Here is a 19,909-nt window from a genome sequence, read left to right on the forward strand (position 1 = left end):
AAACTCAACGAACATTACCCAATAATTTCCGACGCTATATCGTGATTTTACCCTTATGATTAGGCTGGTTAGGGATTTTAGAAATAGTTACTAGATCTAGATCTGGAGATCTAGATCTAATTAATAGTTATAAGTTAATGTTAATAATAATAGTTAGTTACATAGTTAGCTTAGGCTTCAATGTTTAATGTTTAGTGTCCAAGTAAGACTGTAAGCCGTAACTGGCATTAGCAAGTTATTAGATTATATTAGTATTAGTATTAGATCTAGTTGAATCAGGCCTAGGGTGTGGGTCAGTGTGTGACTGTTGTACATTTAATACTTATAGACTAGAAGTAGATTACAACCTGACCTGAACCTTACAATTAATACAACTGCCCATTAGCCATTAAGTTACTGCCCAACTCATCTCATGCCAACTGGGCACTGGACTTCTAAAAAAAAAAAAAAAAAATAGGCCTACAAAAAACTTCAAGTACAAGATTCAGATTTCTAGAAATCTAGATTCTGTGTTATTGTACTAAAAACGGAAAAAAGTCACAAACCTTGTGCACTGTTGTTGAATAGTAACTAGGTAATTTATACATTATACTTGGTAGTTCAATTACATCAACAACTTGATAAGGTTTTAGTTTGTACATGTTTAAGGGACCATTAGAAGCCATGTTGGATGTTGAAATATTTAGCAATGTTGACAAAAACGAAAGGAAAATTATTTCATTAAAAATGTACCAGGAGTAGCAGCAGATCTAAAAGCCAAATTCAAAACTTACAAATAGATCTAGCCTAGAGTCTTGATTAGATTTCGTAGGCTACCTCTTATACAGTACTTCTTAAATGTATAGAGTATAGTTATATCTAGATCTAGGTAATGATAACATTTTTTTTTTTGAATAAAAAGTTTTGCTGGAAAATTGTGTTTTAAAATTAGCCTAGATCTAGATTTAGACGACTTACAACATCGATGGCATGGCATGGCATGATTAGTGGAGATGCTATGGTGGGTTATATGCAGAGTTTCTTCCAGGCATCTCTTCGCGAAAAATTTTTACCGCCCCCCGAACGATATGAAATTTATATAATTTATATAGAAAATATATACTTTTAACAGTGTCCGCCCCCCCCCCCGAAGAAAGTTTACCGCCCCCCCCCCCCCGAAGATTTCAAGTGCCCCCCCCCCCCGGAGAAAAAAGTCTGGAAGAAACACTGGTTATATGGAATGTATTTAGATGTAGATTAATATAATAATGGTAGGTAATGAAAATCGAGAACCAATCTCAAACCGTAATATTAAAATACCTATTTCATTTTTAACTGTTTATTAATTTATTTATTTGGGGGGGGGGGTGTGAGTGTGTGGTATGCTGCGATCTTTTAACTACTTTTGTGTGAAATACAGTAGTCTAGTCAAATATAAGTTGATGTGCAAGCCAAAAGCAAGCTCAAGCATAGGACCCTAGACAACAATGATTTTCGTCAATAAGTATCCCGATAAATAGCTCTCAAAAAAAGAACTTCATATAGTAAGTATCCCGACAAAGCGGCTCCATTCAATATAATAGGCAGAATTTCCTCAGCCCCCCCCCCCCCTCCCCGAACCAAGTCTACCGCCCCGCGAACGATAAGGAATTTATATAGAAAACATATACTTTTACCAGTGCCCTCCCCCCCCCCAGAAATGTTGTTGTCCCCCCCCCAAACAAAAATACCAAGTTCCCCCTCCCCCGAAGAAAAAAGTCTGGTTGAAACACTGATAATAGGACCTCTGGTACCTTTCATCAATGCACTACAGTCTTGGTAGCTTAGCCAACACACTAAAATAATAAAACGGCATGCCTTTTTTATTTTTTTACATTATTTATGCTCAGTGTTCCCTCTAAGCTGTGCGGTTGCGCGGCCGCGCAGTAGTTTTGAACTTGCCGCGCAGTCATTTTGTAAAATACGTATATACACCGCGCACACAAAATACACGTTGTACACTAACTTTTTCCCCGTAGGAGGAATGTTGTTTATGCTGTGTAAGAAATAGTATGTTCTTCATAATGTTTATAAGGTTTATTTTTTTTTAATATTTGAGGAGATTTCCTCCAATGTGTCAACATGTTATACGGCAAACGGGCCTTTGAATCTGGCTGATTCTGGCTTCAGCCTGCTTTTCTTTCAGGATTTGCTTCAGTTCCATGAGTGCCTGTGTCGACCCAAGAACAATCTGCAAGACAGCAGTTGTATGATTTTTTGGAGTTTTATCCCCTCCCTATATATATATATATATATATATATATATATATATATATATATATATATATATATATATATATATATATATATATATATATATATATTTATTTATTTATTTAGATATATAGATTGGTAACTGTCCCCAGCCAATGAGCCTCATCTGCCTAAGAGTCCGAACTCAGGACTTACCGGTATGAAGTTAGAAATTTAGAAATCATACACTCTCCCTCCCGACCACTCAATATAAAATACTATTCTGCAGTATGTATGTGTTTAACGTTGTATTATTTTATTAAATTAGTATGTTTTAATAACAAATTTGCATATTAATTCAGCTGTTCAAAACCTCATTATTTATAATAGAGGTTACAGTGGTAGTGGAGGCAGAAACTGCGTATGGTTGGGTAAATAGGTTACGTCTATTCCAAAGGGGGTCATAAGATTTATTTATCTGGAGCTCATATGTTGAGTCATTTATCAGGATCCCATTTTTTTCTGGCGCCTAATTGTCTGGGATCGTTATATCACAGACCCTTTTGTCGCTAGCAATATTTCCGAGTTTCCTTTTGTTGGAAACCTTTTTTGTCGGGACCTGTTTTTTCGCCGCACCGGGAGTCTATATTGAAAACTTAACGAAACCACTACACGATGTAATTTCTAAATTAAACTTCTCTAATTATTTATCATATTTATTAACTGAAAATTAAAGTAGCAAATTTAAAGCGCTCTGTGAAGATCACACTTTCTGACCTCCCCTGCTCTTCACACATCGTCACAATAATCCAATTCTCCCTATGTTACGAAAGTGACGTTGTTTATTGACGGCCCCTATGTTACTGCAGGTGTAACATCCTACTGCTACTATCATTAAAGCAATAAATAGCATACTCCAAGATATTGATCGTTCAACAGCAATGAGAATCTGCGTCGCCTGAGCTATAATTTTATACTCGTACTCTTACATCATTGCAGGTTCCCCCTTCAACGTAGTATTGAAACTGTTCTAGTGAATATTATTATTATGATTGTAAACACATCTATTTTTTTTAAAAACTACGTTTATAATAAAAAATATTTAAGTAACTGCTAATTCGGTATGAATTTAAAATCAAAGACAGGCATTAGCTACAATTAACTTTACAAGAATAAGTGATGTAGCCTATACGCATGAAAAACGTTTGAATATTTTATTTAACAAATGAATTAACAATCCAAACGTACATCTGGCAATTCCGACCTGGTCAACGCGTGGATATTCTATTTTTATCCGATATCGTGTAGCAACGAGATGTCTCGCTATTCTTCGAGATTAAATGCCCAAGATCGTTTAAAACAAGCTCTCTGATTGGTTAACCATTTACGCGTTTATTTACGTTTTAAATAAAGTTACAATATTTTATCATATGCAGTAACATATCAAAACTATAAGTAATATTTACCAAACTCAAAAATGTTGCTAGTTATTGAAACCTTCAGCGAACTAATTTTTATTTTCATAAATTCATAATGATTCTAATAAAAGAAATAACCAATCATATTATAGCTTAGTCGTCGCGCTCTTGGCACAGTGATCGCTTGCTTGCTCGATTGGAAATTTCATTATGTTGCTGCTTTCAGACATATTTTTGTACTGATGTGAAAATTATCCGAAAATTATTGTGCATTGTGATCAAATATATATGTAAACATCATAATAAAGCGTTGAATTAGCTTTAGGACTTCGAAAAAGACTTAAAAGTGTGTTTTGATAGGCTCCTGTGGTCACGTGACCATAGTTTCTTGAAATGGCGGCTTCCGAAAATTTTCAACATGGGATCTAAAAACACAGTGTTTCGCCAAGGGAGGCCACAGTGATCTAACAAGCATATTCTACTTTCGATTTCAGATGCCGTAGTACCCATATAATCATCTAAAAATGTCAACAAGAGGAAGACGGTCGAGGGGCCGTCCACCAAAAACACCAGTATCAACAAATCGTACAAATTTTTTGCGAAAACCGAAAGCGTACCAAAATCTTGAACATAACTTCAACATCAGTAGCTCTCCATCGCCAATATCGCATTTTAAATCGGTAAGATCTGAAAGACTGAGGGGAAGAGCTGCTGCTCACAAGAGTAGGCATTTTGTTAGTCAGCTACTTGCAGAAGATGATGAGATTTCATCCCTTCCTGAGTTTGAAGACAGATCAAGTGACATTACTGATCTTGACAATACTGAAACTTTTGACAATGATGCTGATGGATCTGATGCCAGTTTTGATGCTGAATTAGAAGCAGAATCCAGCGATGAGAGTTTGAGTACAATTAGTAGCTCAATTAGCCGCAAAAGAATATTCTTAAAAAGACCAAAAACACCAGATATTCAAGATGACAAAGAAATTCCTCAGCTGGAGTTACCCGCAAGCTCTACGGATCTGTTGCTACCATCAGACAATGTTCTTCAAGCTATTGGTGTATATGAAGTTCTGAGACATTTTAGAATCATATTACGTCTGTCGCCATTTACTTTTGAAGACTTCACTGCTTGCTTGTTATCAGAAGAGCAGAGTAATTTGTTAGCCGAAATACATTTAACATTGTTAAAAGCTCTATTTCGGGAAGAGGAGAGTAGTAGCACCACTTTTGGCCCTCAGGATTTAAAAGACAGTGTAAACATTTCACTTTTTTTTTTAGATCCCATGACATGGCCTGAAATAGTTCGGGCCTATTTAGATAGTGAAAAACACCCTGAATATCGTGCGCATCTATCAATTCTTGAATCACCTGAGTATCCATTTGTTCCATTTGCTGAGAAATTAAAAGTTTTGCAGACCTTAACAGATTTATTCCTTGCAACTGCAAAAGTTCGTGAGGAAATCGTTAATGAAGGCAATATCCATTATGATGATCATTGCAGAGCTTGTCATAAGTAAATAATGTTTTTTTTTTTAAATGCTTATTTTCTTTCAAATATTATTTTGCTATAGGCCTATGCTTTATGCTGAGTTATTTGTTATTCTCTGGTGTGGTAATCAATAAACCCACACTTTAACATAGCATAGGCCTACTAAATATGACTAATTCTGCTTAAATAATAGTATCAACCATTATTAATGATTATTAAAGCAACCTTGATTTAAAAAAGAAAAGTCAATCTTGTTAGAAGTTTCTTCAGTCTCATAATGTACTTAAAGATACAAATATCTTCCATTCTTTATTTTATTAAGCTTACCTGCAGTTTTTGTGTAAGCTATTCAGTAATTTTTGTTTACGAGCCTCTGTGATTAACATACACATGCAATTTTTGCAATTATTATGATAGAGTTACATATTGATATTTCAAGTGACTCATTTAGTAAAATATAATTTTGCAATATATTAAATATAACTCCTTTATTATATTCACATGAAATATTGGTCAGACAAAATTTGGATAGAAAAAGTAGTTAAGTACCAATTTAGGCCTATTTGTTTTAACATTAAGGTTTCTAATATTTTTCTCGTGTACCAAAGTAATTTAACACTCCAGTCAATGCAATGTCTAACTAAGTTTAGCTTGCACAATTTTAAAATTCTTGTTATTCAGACAATAATTTCCTTTTTGTACATCATTTATGTATGTATGTATATTGTATTCATAATAGGTTAGGAGATCTGCTATGTTGTGAAACTTGTTCAGCTGTTTACCATTTGACTTGTGTTGAGCCACCCATGCAGGAAGTACCTGAAGATGATTGGCTGTGTAGTGTCTGTCGAGCCCATCAGGTTAACTTTTTTAAGTTTAATAATTAATTTAAATGAAAAGAGACTACTCAACACATTTGATTTTGAAGATACTATATTTATCTACTATTGTCCTTTTTTCAGAACCAAATTTTTAAAATATCATTTCCATTTGTTGTAGGTTAAAGGAGTCACAGATTGTGTGTCGGAAGCTGAAAAAAGTGGTCTTCTGTGCAGACAAGAACCAATGGGATATGACAGACATGCTAGAAAGTATTGGTTTCTTTGTAGGAGGATTATTGTGTATGTTTTTTTTTTACTTCTTAAAGTACAGTTTTTAAATAGTTCTTTGTCATTAGTTTAATTTAAGAAAGAAATTACAAATTTCCTTTAGAAAAATTTTCACTCTTATTTTTTTATTAATTTAATTTGATTTATTTTGTTATATTTCAGTGAAAGTGAGAAGGAAGTTCGGTATTATAGTACAAAATATCAACTTGAAGAACTATTAGAGTGTCTCAGCCCAGCATGGGAGCAAGACCTCATATCCTTTATAAATGAAATGAAAGATGATATTCTCAAACAAATGTCTTACACAGAGGACATGACATTATCATTGAAGGGAAGCAGAAAATCTATTCTTGAGATTGAAAATGGTAAATTGTAAAAATTTGTTTAAGATCTTAATTGTTGTTTTTTTTCCAGCACTATTACAATAGATGTATAAATATAGTATTTAATATCAATAATCACTCCATATTCCTATTGTACTTTTTAAAAGTTTTTTTTAAAATTGTATTATTTTAGTCAAATCTTAGATATTTATTTGAAATTACAAAATAGTATTCTTGTAATAAGTTTATGGGATGCTAAAAATTTCATATTATTAATGGAACTATTACAATCTTTTCAAAGTTAACGAGATTTATTTTCTGAAACTTTAGCCCAGCTTATGAAGGTACAAGCAGAAAGAACTGCTAAGAGAGAAAAAGAGGCAGAAGAAAAGAAGAAAAAGGAAGAAGAAGAGAAGAGAAAGAAGGATGATTCTGAAAAGAAAAAGAGCAAAGATGAAGATTCATCTGATATAGAGGACGATTCTGCTAATGATAAAGTAAGATATTTAATGTATGAGAGAAAAGTATTTTGGACAAAATATTTATATTAAACTAGACATGATACATTACTTTTTACTTTTTTATTTTTTTTACTTCTAGAGCTCAGAGGAAGTTGTAGAGTCGGAGTCTACTGTTGCCACAGAGGAAGTGACCAATTCTGTCTCAGAAAGTAAAGTGGGAAATACCACTGTTACTCAGGTCATTGAAACAACAACCACAACAGTGACCACCATCAAATCTACTACAGTAACAACATCCTCGTCAGTGAATTCTACTGATTCTGAAGAACCAGCACCCAAAAAATCCAAGTTGTCTGAAACTTCTGATGATGGAGAGGGTAAAAATGATGACAAAACCATAATTGTAAATAGCAAGTCTTCCCTTGCTGATGCCATTAAATCAAGCTCTGATGGAAAACCTAAAGTGATTAGTTTGCACTCACTTTTACCATCTGCAAGACAATCCTTGTTGAACGCTGTAGATAAAAGTGGTGATGACAGTAAGTCAGATGGCTCAACTAAAACTGTGCTGCTTGTGAACAGAGATGGAGGAAAAGTAACACTGCAAGTACAGCGGCAACCATCAAGTAAAGAAGATGGTAATAGCGTTACTCACACAACTACTTCAACAACAGTCAGTGCTGCAGGTAACATTCTTCTTTAACCTTGTTTAAAATACATATTAGTTAACCATTAGTTTGTTTTCTTAAAAATATGCAAGTAACACTTTTACAGACAGATCCTCACAACCTAATGCAATATTATAAAAGCAAATTTTAATTACATAGATTAGACTTGATCCCAACCTAAATTTAACATTGATAATCTTATTTCTTTGCAACACAATGAGTATATATTTGTCTTTGAATGTTATATTGTCAAGATAAATTTATATTCAAGCAAATTGAGTTGCTTTCTTTTGTAGTACAACATGGGTATTTTTTTTAAACAGGATTGGAGTCAAGGAAGATGCTAACAAGGTCAAAAACTGGGTCTTTGACACCAAAGCTTTTTACAGACTCTATTACAATGACTACCACCTCTATGAAGGCAACAGGAAAAAGTTCAGAAGATATTTTAGTCTTAAACAAGGATGGAGAAATTTCAAGAGTAAACCGAAGCAAGATTTCTGTGACCTCAAGTCTTGTTCAACAGTCACTTTATTTTAAGCTAGGTAATGTTTCATTATTACTTTAGTTTGTCGTCAGTCTTAGCTGTATACAATCTTGGCTAGATCAGAGAAGGGGCTGTGCCCTGTATTAGTTTCTTCACAGACAAGAAATATCTTAGGCCCTTTCATTAAATTATTATGTTGAAAGATAATTTAATTTTTCAAAATTATGATAATATATATGCATCTAAAATTTCCATTAACAATAATGCATTTATTTGTTAAAAGGTTCTGAAGGCTCTTACAAACAATATCAAAACCAGTATACTATCAATACTCTGGCTTTGAACAAGCATCAGCATAATGAAGAAAGAGATAAAAGGAGGCACCTTAGTCACAAGTTTTCTCTTACTCAAAATTCTGAGTTCAAGTGGAATGGAAACGTCATGGGCAACAAAATGAGCACTCTTGCAACTCTCCGCTTAACCATAACCCAACTTGAAGGAAACATACAGGTTTGTTTTATCAAAATTTATTCTTAACTAAAACTCTTCCCACATGAGTTACTTTGTATAAAATGTTTTCAAACATGTGACGCACAGTTTTATACTAAAACAATTTTCAACGTACAATCCATACTTATAATTTTTCCCTAAGGCTCCATTTTTACATACCAATTGGCCCAATCATCGTCAAAACTGGCAGAAAGCTGTCCAGATGTGTCAGAGTCCTAGAGATTTTGCTCTTGCCTTAAGTATTCTTGAGGCCTGCATCAAGCCTTGTGTAATGAATCCAGTATGGCAGGAGTCATTGGGTATGTTCTTTTTTTTTTTAATTAATTATCAATAACCATCACTGACAGGATTTTATGTAATTTGTTCCTTTTTGATTATTTGGCTTCTTTATAATAGGATTTACATGCTTAAAATTTAGGAACCTGAGCAGAAGTTCTCAATTTCAGAGCAGATTTTATACACTGCACAACTGCTTTTCTCAACATTTCTGCAGACTTCAGCTGATAAAGTAATTCTTATGAGTCGACCCACGGCGTATCATACGCCGCTATTTAGTTGTATTATTTTCTACTTTTCAGTAATTCGAAAGCAGCGTCCTCTTAGTTACCTCTCCTAAGTTTAAAATAGTTTCAAACTAAATTATCTACCCCTAATAGCCGTCACTAAACCTGTCTCTACGATTGTAAACATTTAGCGTGAACCACAGCTCACCAGACCATGAGAGGGGACTGCAAGGCGCGCTTACAGCTTGTTTTCTAACGTCTCCAAGAAGAGAATTAAATATATAGATTATATGATTTTATTTTCAGGACACTTGCGCTTGAATAGAATAACAATGTCAGATAGAGAAGAATGGAAGAAAAAGGAGAAAGAACAGAGGCGTAGGAAAGAAGATGAAGACGAAGTCAGGCCTGTAATATGGATCAAATACACAATGGGACTTAAACATCAGGTACTTTATAGTTTGGAATTTTGAGCTGTATATATTTAGAAGCTAATAGGAATTATTGTAACTTCATTGTATAATATTCAAAGCTAATCATTAAATTATTTGAACTAGAAAATTATTTGTTTTTTCTTCTTTTTTTTTTTGTGAAACCCTGATGAGTTTTATTTAATACTTCCCAAATATTTTTTTTCAGGTATGGAAACAGAAAGGGGAGGAGTATAGGATAACCGGAGGGAATGGCTGGCAGTGGATTAGTGCAACTAGAAACTTTAATAAAGCAGTTCCACAGGACTCTGTTGGCTTGCGACTAGTTGCTCAGAAGCTGCGCAATCGCCGTATTAAAGCTTCAAAATCTAGTGGAGGAAATCTTAAAGCTGATGAAAGTGGAGAAGAAATGCAGTTGGACGAGCAGCCTGACAATGTTGAAAATAAAGGTACTGAGGTAAAAGAAGAGAAAATGGAAGAGGATTGTGATGAGAAAGAAAAGAAAATAGTAAAAGAAAAGATTGGAGAAAAGGAAAAGAATGAAGTGAAAGAAAAAATCAAAGAAGTGCCAGAAGTTAAAGAGGAAAAACCATCCGTTGAAAGCACAGAGGTTAAAAAGAGACCAAAAGGTGGTTTTTCTAAGAAAGACCAGCATGGTTTCGAAAATTATTTGGCTTTTATTAAAGGTAAATACATTGAGGACAAAGATACAGCTTTTGCTTTGGAATTTTTGAAAAGGCATCCAGAAAAAGTGGATGCTGAATTGGTGAATGTTAGTGAAGCTCTTCAAAAACGAAATTACTACCCTAAGATAACCAAGCCTTATTCCAAGTTAGACCACTTGTTAGAACGAAGGCTGAAACAAGATGAATTTGAGCGCAAACAACGTTTAACTATTGAGACGCAGATTGCTCTGAAACTTAAACTCACCCAAGCTATTGAAATAGCACAGAAAAACAAAAATGAAAAAGACAGGCAGGAGAAAGCCAACAGAGAAGCCAAACTTTCTAATGGTGTTGCAAATGAAACCCCTAAAGCTAAAACCAATCCTTATACCTGCTACTCACTGTTGTGTCGCATTGAAGGAGAATCCAAAGACTTCTGTTGCTATTCACCATCCTGCAGATCTGAGAAACAAAAAGTGGAGTCTGAACAAGTTAGTGTAGATTCAGGAGCTTCCAAAGCAGATTCAAACAATGACTCAGAGTCAAATGACTCCAGTAATAGAAGTAGTAAAGAAAGTACACCTGATAATTTGGCATGTGAAGATACCATGGATTCTCAAGTCTCTAAGACAAGTGTTGAAGAGAGTACAGAAAAAGATGGGAGTGAAGAAAAAGAAGAACGTGAAAATGCAGGTTTAAACAAAGAAAATGAGCAGGAAACAATGGAAACAGCTGAGCCAGCAGTAAATGAAGCAGCTGAGCCAGCAGTAAATGAACCTGCTGAGCCAGCCGTAAATGAAACAGCTGAGCCAGCCGTAAATGAAATAGCCGAGTCTGCTGTAGATAAAGCTGCAGATCCTGCTGTAAAGCAACCAGCTTCTGTAGCAGCTGAAACAAGCATGGAAGATGAAGAAGTGGATATTGAAGGAGACAAAGAAGGAGGCTCGACAACGCCTTCAAAGTCTACTCAGTCTGGGGCTCAAGCTAGTGCAGCTAAGAAAACTTCTTCTGAGGCAGGTACATCCATTGAGGCTAATCCTGAATCTACTGCAGCTTCTGTTTCTGATATAGTTAAAAATTTGGTCATCAAAACTATGGCAGAGAAAGCAGTTGCCTCAGGTGCTACAAAAGGATCTCTGTTGACGGCTCAAGCTCTATCTAATGCTGTTGCAAATATAAGCTTAGAAGAGCTTAAGTCTAAGCTACCACCAAAGAGGACCACAGCTGATAAAATTAAATTGGCCAAATTGTCTAGAATAGGTGTGAAGAAAATTTCTAGGATTTCTAAAAATGGACGTTTACCGATGTGTCATAAATTTGAAACTCCATCTAAGAAGAAAAGCATTCTTATTTTGGACCGAAATGAGTTAAGAAAAATGGCAAGACAGGGATCAAAAAGAGAGAGTGTTTTGTTTAATTATAACTGTAAGATGAACAATGTGTGTTGGCCATACCCCTGCCCAAGGCCACTATTTAAAACAGCCTGGCGTTTTCGCACAATGACTCTCCAGTCTTTAGCTGCCGCAGCATTACAATTGAGAGTATTGTGGGCTTGTATTAAGTGGGACGATATGGCTGCCAAACCACCTGCAGGGGGGACAAACACAGTCTCTACAGAGACTGAGATCACTACTACTGAGCTACTTAAACGACGAGAAGTTGGCATCGATGGTTTGCGGTCTGAATTTCTTGTTAGAAAAATAGTGGTGCCACTTGGTGTCCCAGATAAGCCCAAAGGTATGTAATTTTCTTTTTGTAGAAACCATTTTAAACTTTGTTTATAGGGTATAGGGTAGAACATAACACATTAATAACTGAATTTGAAATAAAAAGTTGTAAATGTTTTCCTTCAATTAAGGAAATATTTTAAGATAGTGCATTTTGCTGTGTTAAAGCCAGATACAATTTTACGTAATTGTTTCCATATGCTAAAGTTGTTACCGTCCAACAGAAAAATACACACCTCAACGTAGTGGATTAAGAGAACGTAAGAGAATAGAAGCAGTCCGGCAAACAGAACCCAGTGTCACTGAAGTTTGGGTGCCAGAAGAGGTGTTGGAACTTTGGGAGATCAAACAGTTTGGAGAAAAGTAACTTGTTTTTTTCTTATTTTTTTTTTTTGGTTTCATGTTGAAATAAGAAGAAAATATATTTAATTTTTTTTCACCCTCATGTTAACAGATTAGAAAAGCAACGGCAAGCTCTTCTAGACAAAGCAGACAAAATGAATATATCGCAGTTGACAACTGTAACAGCCTCTCAGAGCACAGCCCAGATCAAAGCACAGATGGAGCAACAGCTGAAACAACAGAGGATGGCACTAGCCCAGAAACGTATCCAGGAAAACCAGGGAATAAAGATTGGATCTCCCACCAACATAACTACACTGGCTGCATCTAGCACTACCACTATTATCATCAACAATGGCACACAGCTTGGGAAACCTGGCACAACTTTTAAGACATTGACAGTGAACTCACCAAATAGTTTATTGTCTGGGGGAGTCATTAAAACCATGCAACCTAAAACAATTATTACTAATGCAGGCAAGTACAGCTTTCTAAAAGTTACTTTTATTTTACATAAAAAAGTTTAAAAAAAAAAAAAAAAAAAAAATAAAAGATTTTAATATAAATTTTAAAGAATAATTTAATACTTTCTCTGTACCTTTCAGGGTCACTTCTAGGCACACAGCTAAGACCAGGCATCCGGCTGCAACTTCCAGCGTCAACTATTCAAGTCAGACCACAGACTGTCACCTTAGCCCCCAAAATAGGCACCACCATAACAACAACATCTGGTGTGAACACAATCACTAGGCTAATTTCCCCTGCAACTGTAAATACTAGAGTGTTGTCTCCAGCAACACAACCAGGCACAAAAAGTAATTAAATTAGCCTTTTTCTAAACATAAACTAAAATAACTTTTCATATGCTTTATTTTAGTTTTCTAAAAGTGATTTGACTTTAAGTATGTTGTATCTTTAGAGGTTGCTAATTTGTTTGAAAGGTAAAATGTTGTGGCTAGTGAAAAGGATTTTTTTTTTTCCTTTTTTTAAATAACAAATAATACCCAAAACGTAATACCCAAAACTTTTGTTTTTAGCTCAAACCATTCAGATTCGGCCTCAAGCAGCAGGTCAGCCTGTTCAGAACCTCCACTTCACACAAACACCAGGCGGACAACTTCAAGTGCGAGGTCTTTTACCAGGTATAATATTTCTATTCCATACTCAAGAATACATTTATTGTTTTTCTAGTTATTTTATTTTAACAGTTAACTGGAACTTTTTCTTTTAAAAATAAAAGTCCTTAAATTCTATTTTTAGGTCAGATAATTCAGCGCATGCCAGATGGGAAACTTCAAATCATTACTTTAAGTTCTTCATCGGCTAATCAAACAAGTACCACAACCTCTTCTCCATTATCTTCACAACAAACCCCCCGGCCTACTATCAGCATCAGGCCACAGACTTTACTAGCCAGCACACCAGGAAGTGCGACATCAACACCAACAATCACTCCGAATCGTCTAGTTATTCCAGCCCAGCTAGCTACATCATCACCACTATCGGTTCCAGCTATACGGCAAGTTCTTGCTACCTCTGTTGCAGGCACCCCAACAAAAACTGTGATTATAAATAGACCCGGTGGTCCTCAGATAATCTCAACCCAAAACATCGCTACTGTATTGGGTACACAGAGCAATACTGTTGCAGGTTCCTCTGCCGTTACAGCAGCCTTGAATAGTGCTGTAGTTATAAGTGCACCCGGCTCAGTAAACACTCCAGCTACAGTCATTTCATCCCCTCTCACAGTAGTCTCAACAGTTCTAGTAAACAATTCTCAGACTCCGACATTACTATCAAGCTTAACATCCCCTCAGCCTGGTCAGCAGACTATCATCTCCACACTGAAACCAATCACAGCTACAGTGGCATCCACTGGTCAACCAGCTACATCTCTCCTTGCTGGCCAGATAATTTCTGGCACATCTTTGCTGCAAAGAACTGCTGGAGGCACATCTCTTTTGAATATCAGCCCAGCTTCTATGGCAGGGGGAACTCTGACCATATCAACACCAGCTACCACAAGTCAGATCCCAAAGCTGCTTGCATCCCCCTCAGGAGGGACTCAAGTTATAGGTAAAACAGTAGGAAGTACCCAGCCTCAACTGATCATTAGGCCTGCAACCACAGCTGCTGGTCAAGCCAAGGTGATCACAGCACAACAACTACGTGGGCTTGGAACATCACCAATCCAGTTAAAGACAGCCACCTCAACAATGAGTCCAATCAAAACTATTCTCTCTCCACAACCTGCAAGTATTGTGCTACCAGCCGGCAGCACAGGGAAAACTTTAACAGCGGTGCGTTCATTAACTCCTCAGCTGACTCTCCAGACTGGCCAGCAGCAAATCATAACCACCACTCACAAGTTAGTTTCCACAGCTGCAACCTCTGTGCTGTCTCAAAGTCTGGGACTGACTACATCACCTGAATCTAGTGGAGCTGTCACCAGCCCTACACCTGGCACCAGTCCTGGTGCTGGTAGTGCTCCTAAGTATGCCATTACTCCACAAGTGGTTGAACAAGGTATTTATTTATAACAGCTTTTATTTTATAATGATATACAATACTTTAAGCTATAAGATATATACAAAATATACAATATTTAAAGCTATAAGATTTTTACTCTTGTAAGATGGTTTTTTTAAACTATTTCTAGTTGTACGGCAAGCATTGCTTCAAAATCAGACACCAGAAATTCAGCAAAAGTTGTTGGCTATGCAGAAGCAAATTCAACAACAGCAGCAGTCACAACCCATTTCCTCATTGTCTGCATCATCTAACACTACCCCAACTGTTCGTCGTGGATCACAGAGCAATATTACACCAGGGGGCAAGTCTGGTAACACTTCTGGTGGGGAACAATCCAGATCCAAATCTAAAGGGCTGACCCAGGAGCAAAAAGAAGAGCAGACAAGGTATGTATTTCTATTAATAGCACATGTTAAAGCTGAACATTTTGTTCTGGAAGGGTGCATGCTTGTAAAAGGCATTGCTTTAGTTAGCATGCTATGTTAAAATGTTTTACAGAAATTCAATATGTGCCCAAGTTATGAAGAATATCTTGGACAGAATTGAACGAGAAGAGAAGCAAGAACAAAGAAACAAGAAGAAGCAAGAGTCAGCTGAAGAAAAGCAGAAGAGAATAACAGCCATCAACCAGCAGAAGGCATTGTACAAGCACAAGGAAGTTCTGAAGAAGGAGATACTTAGGAAGAGGTCACTGATGGAGAAAAATTTGCAGCAAGAAATTTATGTAAGTTTTGTTTCATTCTTTTATAAAAAATATCTTTCTTAAAAATTTTCAAAAAATTTAATTTTTTTATTAATAATACAATTTTTTAAAATATGAAAATTAAACTAATCCACAGCTTAATGTAAAATAAAAAGCATGTGATTTAAAGATGTGTAAACCATACTGTTAGAAAGAATATTTATAATATATTCAATTCTTGTACAGAATGAAATGGCTGACAAGGTGAAAAAGACAAAAGTTTCAGCCTCAACTGTTAAGTCCCCTCAAGCAGGCTCCATAGCTACAACCACTACAACTGTACCAGTAGTTGCAGCACAGTCTTTGGTCAGTCCACCAACCCAAGTGCCCACTGTCAAGGTCAAGAAAGATCTGAAAACTTTAATACCTGTAACTGATGCAAAATCAGCACAGAAAAGAAAACAAAAACTCATTTCCACTGGCAACAAGGGATTGAACCCGAAAGAAAAATTGTATTGTGTCTGCAAAACGCCATATGATGAAAGCAAGTAAGTTACATAGGTTTTTCCTTGTTTTTTTTAAATGTCTCTAAAATATTTAAGCTTTCCACGTGGACAATAAATCAAAGGATTGTTTTACTATTTACTGTTTGGGCATTTAAATATTTCACTCTCTAGCTGAGCTAAATGATAAAGCAGTTTATAAAGGCTTTTTTACTATCGTCATGAATCAAAAAATTAAAATAAATAGCTGTATCCAAAATTATAGTCTTAGTTTATAATATGACTGGCTTAATGTTTTTAGAAATAATATTTTCAAACTTAGAAAATTAGGAAAAAAAACAACTCAACATCTTAACAGTTGTTTTAATGATCAATTCCATTATATTTTAAGCCCAACTATCAAAGAATTAGTTTCAATTTTACTGAGTATATTACCTGTAATTTCTAAACCAAATTTGTAGAAAATTAACAGCTAGTGGTATAACAACATAAACATGTAATTTTATTATCTCTGGCCTCAGCCAAAAACTTCAGATTGTGTTGTGAGCATGACTCCATTGCAACAGGGAAACTAAAATACTTAAGATATTTCAGATACAATTAGCTGCATACAACACTAGACTCAATTTCTGTTGCGTAAGGACAGTGTTAGATTATAATTGGGGATTCCATAGTTAAGTGATAGAGCAAACATGAGCCAGTTCACATGATCAAGTCAGTTGGAGGTTTATTTGTTCAGTAAGCTCTGATTCAGATTAGTATCTAGTTGGGAAAGTAAAGTCAGGTACACAATCATTTCATGTCAAAGTCAAACAACCAGATAAACACTTAAATCTTCCTCTAGACCATCAAATCTGAAAGGGTACTATTTTATAGCTTGCTTACACAGACAGTTTAAGCTCATTACACTGTAGTATTTATATTTATAACTTCAGTTTGTTTTTATTTCGTTTCTTAAAAGTAGCTAAATTTTTTTGTTATAGATTTTATATTGGATGTGATTTGTGCTCAAACTGGTTCCATGGAGCATGTGTTAACATCAGTGAAGATAGAGCTAAATTTATTGATTCTTATACCTGTGAAGATTGTCGTAAACAACAAGAGCATATATCAGAAGAGCTTTATTGCCTCTGTAGGACACCTTATGATGAAAATCAGTAAGGAGCTCTCTTTCTTAAAACAATCTGTTGCATTGTTTTTCATTTCCAATACATATTTAAAATTATATATATATATATTATATACAGTTTATATATATAGTTTTTAAAATGTAATGGCAATAATATATATATACATATGTATATATGAATGTAAGTATGCATATGTTTGTCAGCAATTTAAATATGAATTCCCTCTGAACAGGTTCTATATCGGATGTGACCGTTGTCAGGATTGGTTTCATGGTTACTGTGTAGGCATTTCTAAACATGAAGCAGACAAAATTGAAGTTTATGTTTGTCCCAATTGTCAAAATGAAGAAGTGGCTGATCCTATAGCACAGAAGCCTTTAACAACAGCAGAATATCAAGTCTTGCAAAAATTGTTAAAAGATTTGCAGGTGTGTATTACATTTTTGTTCTCTCTGCTGTTGCTAGTTTGATTGATAAATGGAAACAGTTAAAATGAAAATAGCTGTTGTAAATATTATTTTAATCTTCATTTGCAGGCTCACAAAATGGCTTGGCCTTTTCTACAACCAGTGGATCCGAAAGAAGTTCCAGATTATTATGATATTGTTGCTGAACCAATGGGTACTTCACATTTTTATACTTTATATTTAAAATTTTAAATAGAAAATTTAATTTTCTTTGTACATGCTCAGTAGACTACACTAAATTAATCATGTTTACTACCTTCTCTTACCTAATTTGAAAGTTGCTTTTAAATTTTTTACTCCTATTTTTCCCCATCTATAGATTTGACCATTGTGGAGGCTAAGTTATTTACCAAAGCATACCACAAGCTAAATGATTTCATGAAGGATATCACAAAAATATTTGATAATTGTCGTCTGTATAATCCTGTGGACACGGCATACTTTCAGTGTGCTGAAGTTGTGGAGACATATTTTGCACAGCGGGTGAAAGCATTACGTAGTGCTAACAAACTGTAATTGTTAACTTGGCATAGGATATGTAAATGTAATTGATATAATTGCAATGGGCAGCAGAGAACAATTATTCCACTTGATGGGTTTTGGATTTAGTATGTAAAAAAAAAATCTGTAAGATTTGGGATTAGAATGAAAAAAATGTAGTGGAAGTATTGTTGTACAGTATTTTTTATGTAAAGATTTATGCATAATTATACCTAATACAGCCGTCAGGTTTTAGAGTTGCATTCTTGATTCTGCTATGTTTACTTGTTACGTTGTAGATTACATCAATTTAGATCTATGTGTATTGTCATTGCAACTATATATCACATTTTTACAATTTCATCATCATGTAGATTTTTTTATTGAATTTATTAATTCAATGGTTATATTCTTGTCAGTGTATGAAACAAGTAAGAACATCAAAGGGTGAATCTGTTTAATTCTCTAGTCTAGTGGAGTAGTCATAGATGAAAATGGAACTTTTTTTTGCTTGTCCTGGCCAACTTCTTTCTATGGTCTTCACATTCAGTGACAGTAGTTTTAAGTCTGCTGCTTGTAAAATTAAATATACTCAGGGATAATATGGTGAATGTCTCTGCTTTAGTTGTCACCCTCTAGCATCCTTTCAATGCATCTTAAGAAAATTACTCTGTACTTACCAACAAAAAATACTTAATTTTTTCTAGAAGCCATCAAAGTTACTAGTTCTTTTTCTTGGCAGTTCTCTCATGCTTGTAATCTTGTTCAGTTATACAAGACTTTGTCGTATAAAATCATAGCAATAATAAAAATGAAATTTTTATATACATAAAAGTACAAATTGATGTTTAATGCAACAAAGCCAGTAATGGAGGTCTTGTCTGTTCATTTGCTAGTCTGAATAAGTTATTGGCAAGGGAGATATGTGTTGCACAACTGTAAGTTTCAATCCTGGCTTTTATTAAAACTTAGCAAGAATACATCATTTTGTATGTGTAATGTATTCCTCCAACTTCTTTGTTTTGTGTGTAGAAATCAAGTAATACTAATAGCTAATGTAGAAATAAATAACAAAAATCATAATTGTTAAAGAAATTGTTTTTATAGTATCATTTTTTATCTGTACGATATCTGAAATAATAGATAGTAAATGATAAAATTAGTTATCAATGTAACTACATGAAGTTAGATCTGTTTTGAAGCAATTTAAAATATAGCATAAACAGTGCTTAGTATTTTAAAAGGTTTTTAGAGATGAAACTGACATGCATTTTTTAAAGGTGTTTTAAAATATGGTTGGCTATCTTTTTCCATTGTACATTTGAAGTACCTTAGTAAAAAAAAATTCTGACTATTACAAATATAAAAGATGAGAGCTTATTATTAATTTATAATAATTTTCTTACAATTACAAGGGTTTATTGAGAATACTTCAGTGCCTATTCACATATAATACATACATATTCCTCCAGGTGATGTGAGTGCACTAAAGGGAAGGTGTTTATTTGAAAAGTAACCATTAGTTTAACAATTAAAGAAATGTGTCCAATTCTGCCAGGTAATTTGATGTGTCTGAACAAGCTGCTCTGTATGTATGTAAAGAATCAAAGCAATAATCTTGACAATGTTTTCACTTATAATGTTCCAGTGAGATTGTTTACCTGTTTTTTTTTGAAAATTTGGTGCAATTCTTGTTAGTAAATGGAATAAATATTTTGATTTGGAATGAGAATTATGATATGAGTATTATGAGTTGAATATGTACATT

General features: G+C 34.6%; 1 protein-coding gene across 2 annotated transcripts; it reads left to right on the plus strand.

Annotated features, from left to right (window-relative positions):
* Positions 1-3,778: 3,778 nt before the first annotated feature.
* Positions 3,779-19,880, plus strand: LOC131941542 (nucleosome-remodeling factor subunit BPTF). Of its 2 annotated transcripts, none has more exons than XM_059300824.1 (23): positions 3,779-5,145; positions 5,861-5,981; positions 6,121-6,242; positions 6,393-6,595; positions 6,884-7,050; positions 7,154-7,700; positions 8,006-8,227; positions 8,453-8,679; positions 8,822-8,978; positions 9,489-9,631; positions 9,822-12,015; positions 12,230-12,368; positions 12,460-12,824; positions 12,953-13,162; positions 13,385-13,489; positions 13,608-14,873; positions 15,007-15,265; positions 15,378-15,603; positions 15,808-16,109; positions 17,048-17,221; positions 17,427-17,622; positions 17,731-17,815; positions 17,981-19,880. In XM_059300824.1, exons 1-23 carry the CDS (start codon positions 4,154-4,156, stop codon positions 18,175-18,177), a joined length of 8,619 nt encoding a protein of 2,872 aa, XP_059156807.1. In that variant the 5' UTR covers positions 3,779-4,153; the 3' UTR covers positions 18,178-19,880. The 2 variants fall into 2 exon arrangements, with proteins under 2 accessions (XP_059156807.1, XP_059156808.1); XM_059300825.1 differs by having other exon boundaries at positions 15,420-15,603.
* The last annotated feature ends 29 nt before the right edge of the window (positions 19,881-19,909 follow it).

The sequence above is a fragment of the Physella acuta genome, unplaced genomic scaffold (genome assembly GCF_028476545.2).
Source record: "Physella acuta isolate Inbredline_101_S28 unplaced genomic scaffold, ASM2847654v3 ptg000364l, whole genome shotgun sequence".
NCBI lineage: Eukaryota > Metazoa > Mollusca > Gastropoda > Physidae > Physella > Physella acuta.

What these genes read in the sequence shown, in the direction of transcription:
- LOC131941542 (XM_059300824.1), top strand. Translation starts at nt 4,154, where the DNA reads ATGTCAACAAGAGGAAGACGGTCGAGGGGCCGTCCACCAAAAACACCA. An exon ending in ATCAAACAGTTTGGAGAAAA is followed by an intron (nt 12,369 to 12,459) that starts GTAACTTGTTTT and finishes TCATGTTAACAG; the next exon opens with ATTAGAAAAGCAACGGCAAG. An exon ending in ACGCCATATGATGAAAGCAA is followed by an intron (nt 16,110 to 17,047) that starts GTAAGTTACATA and finishes TTTTTGTTATAG; the next exon opens with ATTTTATATTGGATGTGATT.